Source organism: Coregonus clupeaformis, chromosome 13 (genome assembly GCF_020615455.1).
Source record: "Coregonus clupeaformis isolate EN_2021a chromosome 13, ASM2061545v1, whole genome shotgun sequence".
NCBI lineage: Eukaryota > Metazoa > Chordata > Actinopteri > Salmoniformes > Salmonidae > Coregonus > Coregonus clupeaformis.
In genome coordinates this window covers 9,111,591-9,126,607 of record NC_059204.1, presented here as the reverse complement: position 1 = coordinate 9,126,607, position 15,017 = coordinate 9,111,591, and the positions used below count along the sequence as shown (strand labels likewise).

Here is a 15,017-nt window from a genome sequence, read left to right as displayed (position 1 = left end):
GAGAGAGAGAGAGAGAGAGAGAGAGAGAGAGACTAGAGTAAAGACTAGAGAGCCCTTTCCAGAACCAGACATCAAAATACACAAGGCAGACAGAATATAATGAGTCATCCTGGTCCACAAGAGAGGGCAAAAAGGAAGACTAGCTAGCTAAGGGGATGATTTACACATAAAAGGTGTCACATTTAACCAAAATAACTAAAATGATGGCGCTTTGGAAGTCACAATGATCTGATTCCAGAAACACATCCACCTCTGTTCAGGAATAATACATTACAGCTTATCCAATTGGGAAGCACGTGCCAAGAGCACCACAGTGTCATGTACATGGACTGTCCATATGTTAAAACAAAGAGATTTGGCCATTTAAATACATAGATAGTTTATAGTCTCTATTTCTATAGGTTTGGCTTTGCTGCGGTGGTCGTGGATTGTTTTAGTTTCTGTAGTGTAGTGCAGTATGTCTGGTTCTGTAGTGTAGTGCAGTATGTCTGGTTCTGTAGTGTAGTGCAGTATGTCTGGTTCTGTAGTGTAGTGCAGTATGTCTGGTTCTGTAGTGCAGTATGTCTGGTTCTGTACTGTAGTGCAGTATGTCTGGTTCTGTAGTGTAGTGCAGTATGTCTGGTTCTGTAGTGTAGTGTAGTGCAGTATGTCTGGTTCTGTAGTGTAGTGTAGTGCAGTATGTCTGGTTCTGTAGTGTAGTGCAGTATGTCTGGTTCTGTAGTGTAGTGCAGTATGTCTGGTTCTGTAGTGTAGTGCAGTATGTCTGGTTCTGTAGTGTAGTGCAGTATGTCTGGTTCTGTAGTGTAGTGCAGTATGTCTGGTTCTGTAGTGTAGTGCAGTATGTCTGGTTCTGTTGTTGTAGTGTAGTGCAGTATGTCTGGTTCTGTAGTGTAGTGCAGTATGTCTGGTTCTGTAGTGCAGTATGTCTGGTTCTGTTGTTGTAGTGTAGTGCAGTATGTCTGGTTCTGTAGTGTAGTGCAGTATGTCTGGTTCTGTAGTGTAGTGCAGTATGTCTGGTTCTGTTGTTGTAGTGTAGTGCAGTATGTCTGGTTCTGTAGTGGAGTGCAGTATGTCTGGTTCTGTAGTGTAATGCAGTATGTCTGGTTCTGTAGTGTAGTGCAGTATGTCTGGTTCTGTAGTGTAGTGCAGTATGTCTGGTTCTGTAGTGCAGTATGTCTGGTTCTGTAGTGGAGTGCAGTATGTCTGGTTCTGTAGTGTAGTGCAGTATGTCTGGTTCTGTAGTGTAGTGCAGTATGTCTGGTTCTGTAGTGTAGTGCACTATGTCTGGTTCTGTAGTGTAGTGCAGTATGTCTGGTTCTGTAGTGTAGTGCAGTATGTCTGGTTCTGTAGTGTAGTGCAGTATGTCTGGTTCTGTACTGTAGTGCAGTATGTCTGGTTCTGTAGTGTAGTGCAGTATGTCTGGTTCTGTAGTGTAGTGTAGTGCAGTATGTCTGGTTCTGTAGTGTAGTGTAGTGCAGTATGTCTGGTTCTGTAGTGTAGTGCAGTATGTCTGGTTCTGTAGTGTAGTGCAGTATGTCTGGTTCTGTTGTTGTAGTGTAGTGCAGTATGTCTGGTTCTGTAGTGTAGTGCAGTATGTCTGGTTCTGTAGTGTAGTGCAGTATGTCTGGTTCTGTTGTTGTAGTGTAGTGCAGTATGTCTGGTTCTGTAGTGTAGTGCAGTATGTCTGGTTCTGTAGTGTAGTGCAGTATGTCTGGTTCTGTAGTGTAGTGCAGTATGTCTGGTTCTGTAGTGTAGTGTAGTGCAGTATGTCTGGTTCTGTAGTGTAGTGCAGTATGTCTGGTTCTGTAGTGTAGTGCAGTATGTCTGGTTCTGTAGTGTAGTGCAGTATGTCTGGTTCTGTAGTGTAGTGTAGTATGTCTGGTTCTGTAGTGTAGTGTAGTGCAGTATGTCTGGTTCTGTAGTGTAGTGCAGTATGTCTGGTTCTGTTGTTGTAGTGTAGTGCAGTATGTCTGGTTCTGTAGTGTAGTGCAGTATGTCTGGTTCTGTTGTTGTAGTGTAGTGCAGTATGTCTGGTTCTGTAGTGTAGTGCAGTATGTCTGGTTCTGTAGTGTAGTGTAGTGCAGTATGTCTGGTTCTGTAGTGTAGTGCAGTATGTCTGGTTCTGTAGTGTAGTGCAGTATGTCTGGTTCTGTAGTGTAGTGCAGTATGTCTGGTTCTGTAGTGTAGTGCAGTATGTCTGGTTCTGTAGTGCAGTATGTCTGGTTCTGTAGTGTAGTGCAGTATGTCTGGTTCTGTAGTGTAGTGTAGTGCAGTATGTCTGGTTCTGTAGTGGAGTGCAGTATGTCTGGTTCTGTAGTGTAGTGCAGTATGTCTGGTTCTGTAGTGTAGTGTAGTGCAGTATGTCTGGTTCTGTAGTGTAGTGCAGTATGTCTGGTTCTGTAGTGTAGTGTAGTGCAGTATGTCTGGTTCTGTAGTGTAGTGCAGTATGTCTGGTTCTGTAGTGTAGTGCAGTATGTCTGGTTCTGTAGTGCAGTATGTCTGGTTCTGTACTGTAGTGCAGTATGTCTGGTTCTGTAGTGCAGTATGTCTGGTTCTGTAGTGTAGTGCAGTATGTCTGGTTCTGTAGTGTAGTGCAGTATGTCTGGTTCTGTAGTGTAGTGTAGTGCAGTATGTCTGGTTCTGTAGTGTAGTGCAGTATGTCTGGTTCTGTAGTGTAGTGCAGTATGTCTGGTTCTGTAGTGTAGTGCAGTATGTCTGGTTCTGTAGTGCAGTATGTCTGGTTCTGTACTGTAGTGCAGTATGTCTGGTTCTGTAGTGCAGTATGTCTGGTTCTGTAGTGTAGTGCAGTATGTCTGGTTCTGTAGTGTAGTGCAGTATGTCTGGTTCTGTAGTGCAGTATGTCTGGTTCTGTACTGTAGTGCAGTATGTCTGGTTCTGTAGTGCAGTATGTCTGGTTCTGTAGTGTAGTGCAGTATGTCTGGTTCTGTAGTGTAGTGCAGTATGTCTGGTTCTGTAGTGTAGTGCAGTATGTCTGGTTCTGTAGTGTAGTGCAGTATGTCTGGTTCTGTAGTGTAGTGCAGTATGTCTGGTTCTGTAGTGTAGTGTAGTGCAGTATGTCTGGTTCTGTAGTGTAGTGCAGTATGTCTGGTTCTGTAGTGTAGTGCAGTATGTCTGGTTCTGTAGTGTAGTGTAGTGCAGTATGTCTGGTTCTGTAGTGTAGTGCAGTATGTCTGGTTCTGTTGTTGTAGTGTAGTGCAGTATGTCTGGTTCTGTTGTTGAGTGCAGTATGTCTGGTTCTGTTGTAGTGTAGTGCAGTATGTCTGGTTCTGTTGTTGTAGTGTAGTGCAGTATGTCTGGTTCTGTTGTTGAGTGCAGTATGTCTGGTTCTGTAGTGTAGTGCAGTATGTCTGGTTCTGTAGTGTAGTGCAGTATGTCTGGTTCTGTAGTGCAGTATGTCTGGTTCTGTAGTGTAGTGCAGTATGTCTGGTTCTTTAGTGCAGTATGTCTGGTTCTGTAGTGTAGTGCAGTATGTCGGGTTCTGTAGTGTAGTGCAGTATGTCTGGTTCTGTAGTGCAGTATGTCTGGTTCTGTAGTGTAGTGCAGTATGTCTGGTTCTGTAGTGCAGTATGTCTGGTTCTGTAGTGTAATGCAGTATGTCTGGTTCTGTAGTGTAGTGCAGTATGTCTGGTTCTGTAGTGGAGTGCAGTATGTCTGGTTCTGTAGTGTAGTGCAGTATGTCTGGTTCTGTAGTGGAGTGCAGTATGTCTGGTTCTGTAGTGCAGTATGTCTGGTTCTGTAGTGTAGTGCAGTATGTCTGGTTCTGTAGTGTAGTGCAGTATGTCTGGTTCTGTAGTGGAGTGCAGTATGTCTGGTTCTGTAGTGTAGTGCAGTATGTCTGGTTCTGTAGTGGAGTGCAGTATGTCTGGTTCTGTAGTGTAGTGCAGTATGTCTGGTTCTGTAGTGGAGTGCAGTATGTCTGGTTCTGTAGTGTAGTGCAGTATGTCTGGTTCTGTAGTGTAGTGCAGTATGTCTGGTTCTGTAGTGGAGTGCAGTATGTCTGGTTCTGTAGTGCAGTATGTCTGGTTCTGTAGTGTAGTGCAGTATGTCTGGTTCTGTAGTGTAGTGCAGTATGTCTGGTTCTGTAGTGCAGTATGTCTGGTTCTGTACTGTAGTACATTTTAGTCATTTAGCAGACGCTCTTATCCAGAGCGACTTACAGGAGCAATTAGGGTTAAGTGCCTTGCTCAAGGGCACATCGACAGATTTTTCACCTAGTCGGCTCATGGATTAGAACCAGTAACCTTTCGGTTACTGCCACAACGCTCTTAACCACTAAGCTACCTGCCGCTGTAGTGTAGTGCAGTATGTCTGGTTCTGTAGTGTAGTGCAGTATGTCTGGTTCTGTAGTGTAGTGCAGTATGTCTGGTTCTGTAGTGTAGTGCAGTATGTCTGGTTCTGTAGTGTAGTGCAGTATGTCTGGTTCTGTAGTGTAGTGCAGTATGTCTGGTTCTGTAGTGTAGTGCAGTATGTCTGGTTCTGTAGTGTAGTGCAGTATGTCTGGTTCTGTTGTTGTAGTGTAGTGCAGTATGTCTGGTTCTGTAGTGCAGTATGTCTGGTTCTGTTGTTGTAGTGTAGTGCAGTATGTCTGGTTCTGTAGTGCAGTATGTCTGGTTCTGTTGTTGTAGTGTAGTGCAGTATGTCTGGTTCTGTTGTTGTAGTGTAGTGCAGTATGTCTGGTTCTGTAGTGCAGTATGTCTGGTTCTGTAGTGTAGTGCAGTATGTCTGGTTCTGTAGTGCAGTATGTCTGGTTCTGTTGTTGTAGTGTAGTGCAGTATGTCTGGTTCTGTAGTGTAGTGCAGTATGTCTGGTTCTGTTGTTGTAGTGTAGTGCAGTATGTCTGGTTCTGTAGTGTAGTGCAGTATGTCTGGTTCTGTAGTGTAGTGCAGTATGTCTGGTTCTGTAGTGTAGTGCAGTATGTCTGGTTCTGTAGTGCAGTATGTCTGGTTCTGTAGTGTAGTGCAGTATGTCTGGTTCTGTAGTGTAGTGCAGTATGTCTGGTTCTGTAGTGTAGTGCAGTATGTCTGGTTCTGTAGTGTAGTGCAGTATGTCTGGTTCTGTAGTGTAGTGCAGTATGTCTGGTTCTGTAGTGCAGTATGTCTGGTTCTGTGGTAGTGCAGTATGTCTGGTTCTGTAGTGTAGTGCAGTATGTCTGGTTCTGTGTGTAGTGCAGAGTCGGGTTCTGTAGTGTAGTGCAGTATGTCTGGTTCTGTTGTTGTAGTGTAGTGCAGTATGTCTGGTTCTGTAGTGTAGTGCAGTATGTCTGGTTCTGTTGTTGTAGTGTAGTGCAGTATGTCTGGTTCTGTTGTTGTAGTGTAGTGCAGTATGTCTGGTTCTGTAGTGTAGTGCAGTATGTCTGGTTCTGTAGTGTAGTGCAGTATGTCTGGTTCTGTGTAGTGCAGTATGTCTGGTTCTGTAGTGTAGTGCAGTATGTCTGGTTCTGTAGTGTAGTGCAGTATGTCTGGTTCTGTAGTGTAGTGCAGTATGTCTGGTTCTGTAGTGTAGTGCAGTATGTCTGGTTCTGTAGTGTAGTGCAGTATGTCTGGTTCTGTAGTGTAGTGCAGTATGTCTGGTTCTGTAGTGTAGTGCAGTATGTCTGTGTGCTAGTGAGCAGAGTGTCAGCAGGAGGACCTCTTTCATATAGACATTGAGTAATGTAGCCTATATACAGTCCCTTACTTCATCATCAAAGAATTCACCCACTACCAGGTGGCTGGCATGTAAGCTAAATATTTGAGAGATAGAGAGAGTTTGTTTCCACTGTTTATCAAATATCAAAAAATGTGTACAGCGTATTTTATATCATATATTTTTATTTCTATATTTATAAAGGGCTTAATAGGAATAGATAATCATAATATTTCATCATATATTCTCATATGTTAGTTTGTTTTCTTGTTGTTGTTGTCTTCCTTCCGTTGGGCATTGGGGGTGAGCTGTTATTTACATCATGTTTACAAGTCCCGGGTTATGCCCACCAAGGCGCCCGTCCTATTAGTTGGCAGTGGAGGTGGGAGTAATTTGGTGGCTCCCTGGCGGCGAATCGCTGCTGGAATCACGACAGTGAGCACGTGACGCCGGCGTCTTCAGAGTGGTCACAGTTGTGCACATCCCAGGATATGTGGGAGCACTGCTGGAGCGAGGCCTCGGAGCCGCTGCACTTCAGATTGTCCAGGAGGATGGTGCCGGTGCCGCGGCCAAAGAAGGCCCCCCCGCGGGCCACAGCAGCCGGACCGCAGCCCAGCTGGCGACACACCACCTGGGCATCTGGCATGTCCCAGGCGTCGTCACACACTGTACCCCATTTCGACCCAGAGAACACCTCCACCCGGCCCTCGCAGTGGTGCTGCCCGCCCGCCAACCTCACCATTCCTAGAGAGAGAGAGAGGGGGTAGAAACAGTCACATATACTGGAGCAAATGAACATTTAACACATACCACACACTCCTAAGACATGATTGAAATATGATGCATTACGGAAGACGGCCTCTGGAAAAGTGATGCTGTGAATGTGTGCTGACCTTTGACCTTTACTTGAACCCAGAACGTGTAGCTAAACCTGAACAGGCAGCAGACTTACCGTCACTTGGTGGTCTAGTGGTGGGTATTTCTGTCATGATGAACTCTCTTCCAGCTTGAACAGGCTGAAAGGCTGGAGAAGAAGAGGGAGGCGGTATGAGGTTTCTATCTGCTGTGTATGTTTCCCTAGGGAGTGGTCATCTACTTGAGAACAACTGTTGATACGGTTCTATCATCAGAACAGTCTAGACCAGAGCACTCAAAATGTTGTAAGGAGTTAATCCATTGATCAGTTAATCAGTTAGATCAGAAGAAAACTACTCTAGAAGTCAACTTTGTGATGCCCTTATCATCTCAGTCAGCTCTGCTAACCCTGATTTGATGTAGACCTTAGTAACAGGAAGGAAGGTTCACCTGGTCAGCTCTGCTAACCCTGATTGGATGTAGACCTTAGTAACAGGAAGGAAGGTTCACCTGGTCCGCTCTGCTAACCCTGATTGGATGTAGACCTTAGTAACAGGAAGGAAGGTTCACCTGGTCAGCTCTGCTAACCCTGATTGGATGTAGACCTTAGTAACAGGAAGGAAGGTTCACCTGGTCCGCTCTGCTAACCCTGATTTGATGTAGACCTTAGTAACAGGAAGGAAGGTTCACCTGGTCCGCTCTGCTAACCCTGATTTGATGTAGACCTTAGTAACAGGAAGGACGTCTTTCCCTCTTTTTATTGTCTTTCTCTACTGTGTCTTATTTAGCCTTAAAGAATGGAGGTTTAGCCTGCAGGCTTCCAGAGAGGCTGATTACCCCAGAGAGGCTGATTACCCCAGTGAGGCTGATCACCACCAGTGAGGCTGATCACCACCAGTGAGGCTGATTACCCCAGTGAGGCTTATCACCCTTGACTTCTCCATTCTATATTTCATGCACTCTGGGCCTGCCAGGCGGGGGGTGGGGCCTGCTCCTTAGAGACCAACACTCAGCTCAGCAGGGAGGAGGAGAGGAGAGAGGGATGACTGTGGAAAGGGTGACTATGGGGTGACAGTGTGTGTGCCTGAGAGCGATGACTACAGAGAATGTGTGTGTGTGTGTGTGTGTGTGTACAGGTGTCACATGTTCCATAGCCTAATTTTCTTTGTTTTTATTTACATATTAGAAGAGTCTTATTTATTCCTGCTTCTCCTTTATATTTATCACTACTTCAGGATATTATTTAGTAAAACGTTCTATATTATTTTACTTGAGCTTCATAGCCCTTTTTTGAGTGTTTGTCTTGTTGAGTGAATGAGGGAATGAGTCCACTAGCTGTCTGGTTTGGTACCAGGCCGGCGCACCTGGACACTGGACAGCATGGGGCTAATGAGCTGCCACCTGCATAAAGGCTGATCCAAATGACATTGAACAGGCAAACAACGGAACGCAGGCCTCGCCCAGACCGCTGCTGACAACGCCTGGGGAAAGAGGAGCTGCTCCCGGGAGAGACCGCTACCCTGCTCCCGGGAGAGACCGCTACCCTGCTCCCGGGAGAGACCGCTACCCTGCTCCCGGGAGAGACCGCTACCCTGCTCGGTAAACGAATGACCTCATCCGTTTACCGGGGGGCCAGTATGAAAAATATAAAATAATGTATGCACTAACTGTAAGTCGCTCTGGATAAGAGCGTCTGCTAAATGACTAAAATGTAATGTAAATGTAATCCACCGCTCTAAGTGAAGTAATGCTATGTTGTCAAATGACTGATCGATTCAGCTTCTCTCTCTCCACTGCAAGGACGCGGTCAGGTAGCCTAGCGGTTAAAAGCATTGGGCCAGTAACCGGAAGGTCGCTGGTTCGAATCCCTGAGCTGACTAGGTGAAAAATCTGTCTGTGCCCTTGAGCAAGGCACTTAACCCTAATTGCTCTGGATAAGAGTGTCTGCTAAATGACTAAAATGAGTCCACGACGACTACCGCTCTTGGACCAAGCTGGCCCCCAACCAAAGATGAACTCTGGTGTGAATGTCTGCCTGGGCCTGCCCTTGTGTGTTCTGGTTTTAATATTGCGTAACTTACCCCCTTTTAACTAAAAGGGGAATATTAAAGAACTGTTAAATATGACTGTCTGCCTGTGTTTGTGGTTCCAGGATTCTATAGAACGTTAGATTTTGACCTGTACCAGAATAATCAACCAAGGAAAATGCTGACAAGTGAGGACATGATGCCGGCCCTCAAAATCCAGAAAAACGCATGTCAAAAATGTTATAAATTGATTTGCATTTTAATAAGGGAAATAAGTATTTGACCCCCTCTCAATCAGAAAGATTTCTGGCTCCCAGGTGTCTTTTATACAGGTAACGAGCTGAGATTAGGAGCACACTCTTAAAGGGAGTGCTCCTAATCTCAGCTTGTTACCTGTATAAAAGACACCTGTCCACAGAAGCAATCAATCAGATTCCAAACTCTCCACCATGGCCAAGACCAAAGAGCTCTCAAAGGATGTCAGGGACAAGATTGTAGACCTACGCAAGGCTGGAATGGGCTACAAGACCATCGCCAAGCAGCTTGGTGAGAAGGTGACAACAGTTGGTGCGATTATTCGCAAATGGAAGAAACACAAAATAACTGTCAATCTCCCTCGGCCTGGGGCTCCATGCAAGATCTCACCTCGTGGAGTTCCAATGATCATGAGAACGGTGAGGAATCAGCCCAGAACTACACGGGAGGATCTTGTCAATGATCTCAAGGCAGCTGGGACCATAGTCACCAAGAAAACAATTGGTAACACACTACGCCATGAAGGACTGAAATCCTGCAGCACCCGCAAGGTCCCCCTGCTCAAGAAAGCACATATACAGGGCTGTCTGAAGTTTGCCAATGAACATCTGAATGATTCAGAGGAGAACTGGGTGAAAGTGTTGTGGTCAGATGAGACCAAAATCGAGCTCTTTGGCATCAACTCAACTCGCAGTGTTTGGAGGAGGAGGAATGCTGCCTATGACCCCAAGAACACCATCCCCACCGTCAAACATGGAGGTGGAAACATTATGCTTTGGGGGTGTTTTTCTGCTAAGGGGACAGGACAACTTCACCGCATCAAAGGGACAATGGACGGGGCCATGTACCGTCAAATCTTGGGTGAGAACCTCCTTCCCTCAGACAGGGCATTGAAAATGGGTTGTGGATGGGTATTCCAGCATGACAATGACCCAAAACACACGGCCAAGGCAACAAAGGAGTGGCTCAAGAAGAAGCACATTAAGGTCCTGGAGTGGCCTAGCCAGTCTCCAGACCTTAATCCCATAGAAAATCTGTGGAGGGAGATGAAGGTTCGAGTTGCCAAACGTCAGCCTCGAAACCTTAATGACTTGGAGAAGATCTGCAAAGAGGAGTGGGACAAAATCCCTCCTGAGATGTGTGCAAACCTGGTGGCCAACTACAAGAAACGTCTGACCTCTGTGATTTCCAACAAGGGTTTTGCCACCAAGTACTAAGTCATGTTTTGCAGAGGGGGTCAAATACTTATTTCCCTCATTAAAATGCAAATCAATTTATAACATTTTTGACATGCATTTTTCTGGATTTCTTTGTCGTTATTCTGTCTCTCACTGTTCAAATAAACCTACCATTAAAATTATAGACTGATCATGTCTTTGTCAGCGGGCAAACATACAATATCAGCAGGGGATCAAATACTTTTTTCCCTCACTGTATTAGATGGGACTTTGAAAGGCGAAAAACGCCAATCAAAATAAATGTTCTATCACATGGACCATTATGTTTTTTGCAAAGCCCAATTGAGTTTGGGCATGTACAGTTTATGTGAAAACTATTTCTAAGTACTTTGAGATTTTCCAAACTTTAAATCACTTGCGCTGGTTGCACTTTGAAGCCCACAATGTACGGTCAAGGGTTATGCTAGATGGTGATGGACAGAGATCAGCCAATTAAAACCAGCGGTTGCTTTCGTCTGCTCCTGTCAGAGGCTTCCATTCAATTGAATTTTATGCTCCATTCTGAGGCGCTGTGAAACCAGACGGTTCGAGACAGATGGCTAGTGGACAACATTACTCAGTCTACTGTAGCAGTCCTGCCTGCAGCAGATCAAAAGATGAATATCCGATTCACATCGGACAAATAAGTTATATTAGCACAGTCCCAGTCAGTCTTACGTGCACAGATGACTCCAGCGTCTTCATGGTGTCCACAGTTGTGCTGTCCCCAGCCGAGGTTGAAACAATTCTCCAGATTTGTTTCACTGCCCTCACAGTCCACGTTGTCCAGCAGGATGGGACCCGAGCCGTAGCCGAAGAAGGCCAGGATCTTGGCAGCGATGGCGGGACCACAGCCAAGCTGCCTACACACCACCTGGGCGTTGGGCAGCTCCCAGTCGTCGTCACACACCGTGCCCCAGAGGTTGTTGTAGAACACCTCTACGCGGCCCTGGCAGCTGCTATTACCGTTCACCACGCGGATGACGGGCCGCTCTGGAGGAGGAAACACAGAGGGCTACATTCTTCATGGATAGGTTTATTAGAAAAATGTGTTACTGCGCGTCGCTGTTGCACAATGGCTTTAATCTATAAAATGGAATATTTGGGAATAATAAGCCAATGTTATAATAACAGATATATCTGTTTGGTGTACATTAGCTGGAGTTAATTCCCTTTCATTTGTCACGTGGCGGCGCAGCATCGCTACTACCTTTGGTTGTCATAGCAACCGTTGTCTTTGTCACGGTCCTCGTCGTAGTCGTAATGACTGGTTCTGTTCGGTCGGTCACTGGAATAGGACGAGAAATGCATTAGAATCAGAATGATGAGTAAGTCTACACAAGCAAGCTGACGCCTACAGTACACAGCAGAGGGTTTCCCATCCTCTGTGAGGAGAGAGGGTGGGGTGACCATAGAATTAAGAATACTAGAATGGACATTAAGCCTCTTATGTTAGTATAAAAGGTCAGCCATTTTGGTCAGGGAATTGGTCAACCATGGTTTGCCAGTGCTGTGATAAAATATTGTGCACAACAATTAATTAGAAGAATGTGTCTGCACTGTATGTTTGTTAGCTAGCCAGCCAGCCAGTTTTAGAGGAATGATTCCATAAATGGATCAAATTAACTGCCAATATGCCAACATTCCATTCAAACACTGCAGTCAACCCACAGCCTTAGACAAGTTGCAAATGCAAGTACTGATATTGTATCATATAATAGCACTCACTGCTTTCCAAGAAAACAAACATTTAAAAAAATGTATGGTCTTTTTACATATATTTTAGAGGGTATTTATACAGAAAATTGTCATAAAACCTGTATAAGCTATATTTATAATATGACAACATTTTAGGTTGACTATAATTATATTACACCATTTCTGACATCACAAACCTTACTTTTATTTTCCTGCATTAGTCAAATCAGGAAATTAGACAGGTTTGGATTCCTCCCTGACCAAAATGGCTGCCATTTTCACCATGTTCTGGAACTTTGAGGGTTTAGGACATACTATACCCCTTCTAGTAATTTAATAGGATCTCTATGGGGGTGACTTCATTTACATGCTCCATTGAAACAATGTATTGAGTGGCACCTCTGGCTCAGATTTAGATAAACCTATAGGTGAACCAGCACCCTCTGTTGGTCATAGGAGAGAGGTGCAGGTGGAGCAGTGTGGTCTGATGGGGACCTACAGTCGTGGCCAAAAGTTGAGAATGACACAAGTATTGGTCTTCACAAAGTTTGCTGCTTCAGTGTTTTTAGATATTTTTGTCAGATGTTACTATGGTATACTGAAGTATAATTACAAGCATTCCATAAGTGTCAAAGGCTTTTATTGACAATTACATTAAGTTTATGCAAAGAGTCAATATTTGCAGTGTTGACCCTTCTTTTTCAAGACCTCTGCAATCCGCCCTGGCATGCTGTCAATTAACTTCTGGGCCACATCCTGACTGATGGCAGCCCATTCTTGCATAATCAATGCTTGGAGTTTGTCAGAATTTGTGGGTTTTTTGTTTGTCCACCCCACCTCTTGAGGATTGACCACAAGTTCTCAATTTGATTAAGGTCTGGGGAGTTTCCTGGCCATGGACCCAAAATTTCGATGTTTTGTTCCCCCGAGCCACTTAGTTATCACTTTGCCTTATGGCAAGGTGCTCCATCATGCTGGAAAAGGCATTGTTCGTCACCAAACTGTTCTTGGATGGTTGGGAGAAGTTGCTCTCAGAGGATGTGTTGGTACCATTCTTTATTCATGTCTGTGTTCTTAGGCAAAATTGTGAGTGAGCCCACTCCCTTGGCTGAGAAGCAACCCCACACATGAATGGTCTCAGGATGCTTTACTGTTGGCATGACACAGGACTGATGGTAGCTCTCACCTTGTCTTCTCCGGACAAGCTTTTTTCAGGATGCCCCAAACAATCGTAAAGGGGATTCAGAGAAAATGACTTTACCCCAGTCCTCAGCAGTCCAATCCCTGTACCTTTTGCAGAATATCAGTCTGTCCCTGATGTTTTTCCTGGAGAGAAGTGGCTTCCTCGCTGCCCTTCTTGACACCAGGCCATCCTCCAAAAGTCTTCGACTCACTGTGCGTGCAGATGCACTCACACCTGCCTGCTGCCATTCCTGAGCAAGCTCTGCACTGGTGGTGCCTCGATCCGGCAGGTGAATCAACTTTAGGAGACGGTCCTGACACTTGCTGGACTTTCTTGGGCGCCCTGAAGCCTTCTTCACAACAATTGAACCTCTCTCTCCTTGAAGTTCTTGATGATCCGATAAATGGTTGATTTAAGGGCAATCTTACTAGCAGCAATATCCTTGCCTGTGAAGCCCTTTTTGTGCAAAGCAATGATGACGGCACGTGTTTCCTTGCAGGTAACCATGGTTAACAGAGGAAGAACAATGATTTCAAGCACCACCCTCCTTTTAAAGCTTCCAGTCTGTTATTCTAACTCAATCAGCATGACAGAGTGATCTCCAGCCTTGTCCTCGTCAACACTCTCACCTGTGTTAACAAGAGAATCACTGACATGATGTCAGCTGGTCCTTTTGTGGCAGGGCTGAAATGCAGTGGAAATGTTTTTTTGGGATTAAGTTCATTTTCATGGCAAAGAGGGACTTTGCAATTAATTTCAATTCATCTGATCACTCTTCATAACATTCTGAAGTATATGCAAATTGCCATCATAAAAACTGAGGCAGCAGACTTTGTGAGAATGAATATTTGTGTCATTCTCAAAACTTTTGACCACGACTGTACACTGTTATTGCTATTATAGTACTGAAGCTCAACAATTACCTGCAATGCTGGCAGTCTGGAAGAATCCCCTTTGCATGGACATTGTGGCACTTTTCATGGGAGGAACAGTGGTGGAGCCTGAACCTACACAGAGAGAACAGAGATTTAGAATAGTATTAAAGCCATTGTGTGAGAGAGAGAGAGAGAGAGAGAGAGAGAGAGAGAGAGAGAGAGAGAGAGAGAGAGAGAGAGAGAGAGAGAGAGAGAGAGAGAGAGAGAGAGATTCTCACCTGAACAGATAACTCCAGCATCCTCATGATGTCCACAGTTGTGTATCCCCCATCCCAGGCTGTAGCATTTACTCAGCTGGTTCTCGTAGCCATTACAGTTGACGTTGTCCAGTAGAATCAGGCCTGTGCCGTAACCAAAGTAGGCGTTGGTGGTGGAGGAAACGGCGTGGCCACAGCCTATCTGCTGGCACACCACCCCTGCGTCTCTCATGCCCCAGTCGTCATCACACACCGTCCCCCAGCTGCCCTGGTAGAAGACCTCCACCCGTCCCTGGCAGTAGTCCAGTCCACCAACTAACCGGATCGTACCATCTCCTAAAATATAGGGGAGGGTGGGATTCATCAGCATTCCATGTACACTATATATGCAAAAGTATGTGGGCACCCCTTCAAATTAGTGGATTCGGCTATTTCAGCCACACCCGTTGCTGACAGGTGTATAAAATCGAGCACACAGCCATGCAATCTCCATAGACAAACAGTGGCAGTAGAATGGCCTTACTGAAGAGCTCAGTGACTTTCAACGTGGCACCGTCATAGGATGCCACCTTTCCAACAAGTCAGTTCGTCAAATTTCTGCCCTGCTCGAGCTGCCCCGGTCAACTGTAAGTGCTGTTTATTGTGAAGAGGAAACGTCTAGGAGCAACAAGGGCTCAGCCGCGAAGTGGTAGGCCACACAAGCTCACAGAATGGGACCACCGAGTGCTGAAGCGCGTAGCGTGTAAAAATCATCTGTCTTCAGTTGCAACATTCACTACTGAGTTTCAAACTGCCTCTGGAAGCAACATCAGCACAAATAACTGTTTGTCGGGAGCTTCATGAAATGGGTTTCCATGGCCGAGCAGCCGCACACAAGCCTAAGATCACCATGCGCAATGCCAAGCATCGGCTGGAGTGGTGTAAAGCTGTCTATGTATATGGTTGGTCCAGGTCTCTATTGAAAAACTGACTGTATCTCAATGACACTACCTGGATAAATAAAG

At 45.3% G+C, this 15,017-nt stretch overlaps 1 protein-coding gene across 1 annotated transcript in view; it reads right to left on the bottom strand.

Moving 5' to 3' along the window:
- Positions 1–5,898: 5,898 nt before the first annotated feature.
- The window catches only part of LOC121580085 (scavenger receptor cysteine-rich domain-containing group B protein), a 36,472-nt gene continuing 27,353 nt past the window's right edge, over positions 5,899–15,017 (bottom strand). The window contains exons 4-8 of the mRNA XM_045224612.1: positions 14,035–14,349; positions 13,805–13,888; positions 10,679–10,993; positions 6,599–6,670; positions 5,899–6,390 (exon numbers count right to left, since the gene is read on the bottom strand). Of these exons, the coding sequence (XP_045080547.1) occupies positions 6,074–6,390; positions 6,599–6,670; positions 10,679–10,993; positions 13,805–13,888; positions 14,035–14,349 (1,103 nt within the window). The 3' untranslated portion in view covers positions 5,899–6,073. The remainder of the gene's footprint in view (positions 6,391–6,598; positions 6,671–10,678; positions 10,994–13,804; positions 13,889–14,034; positions 14,350–15,017) is intronic.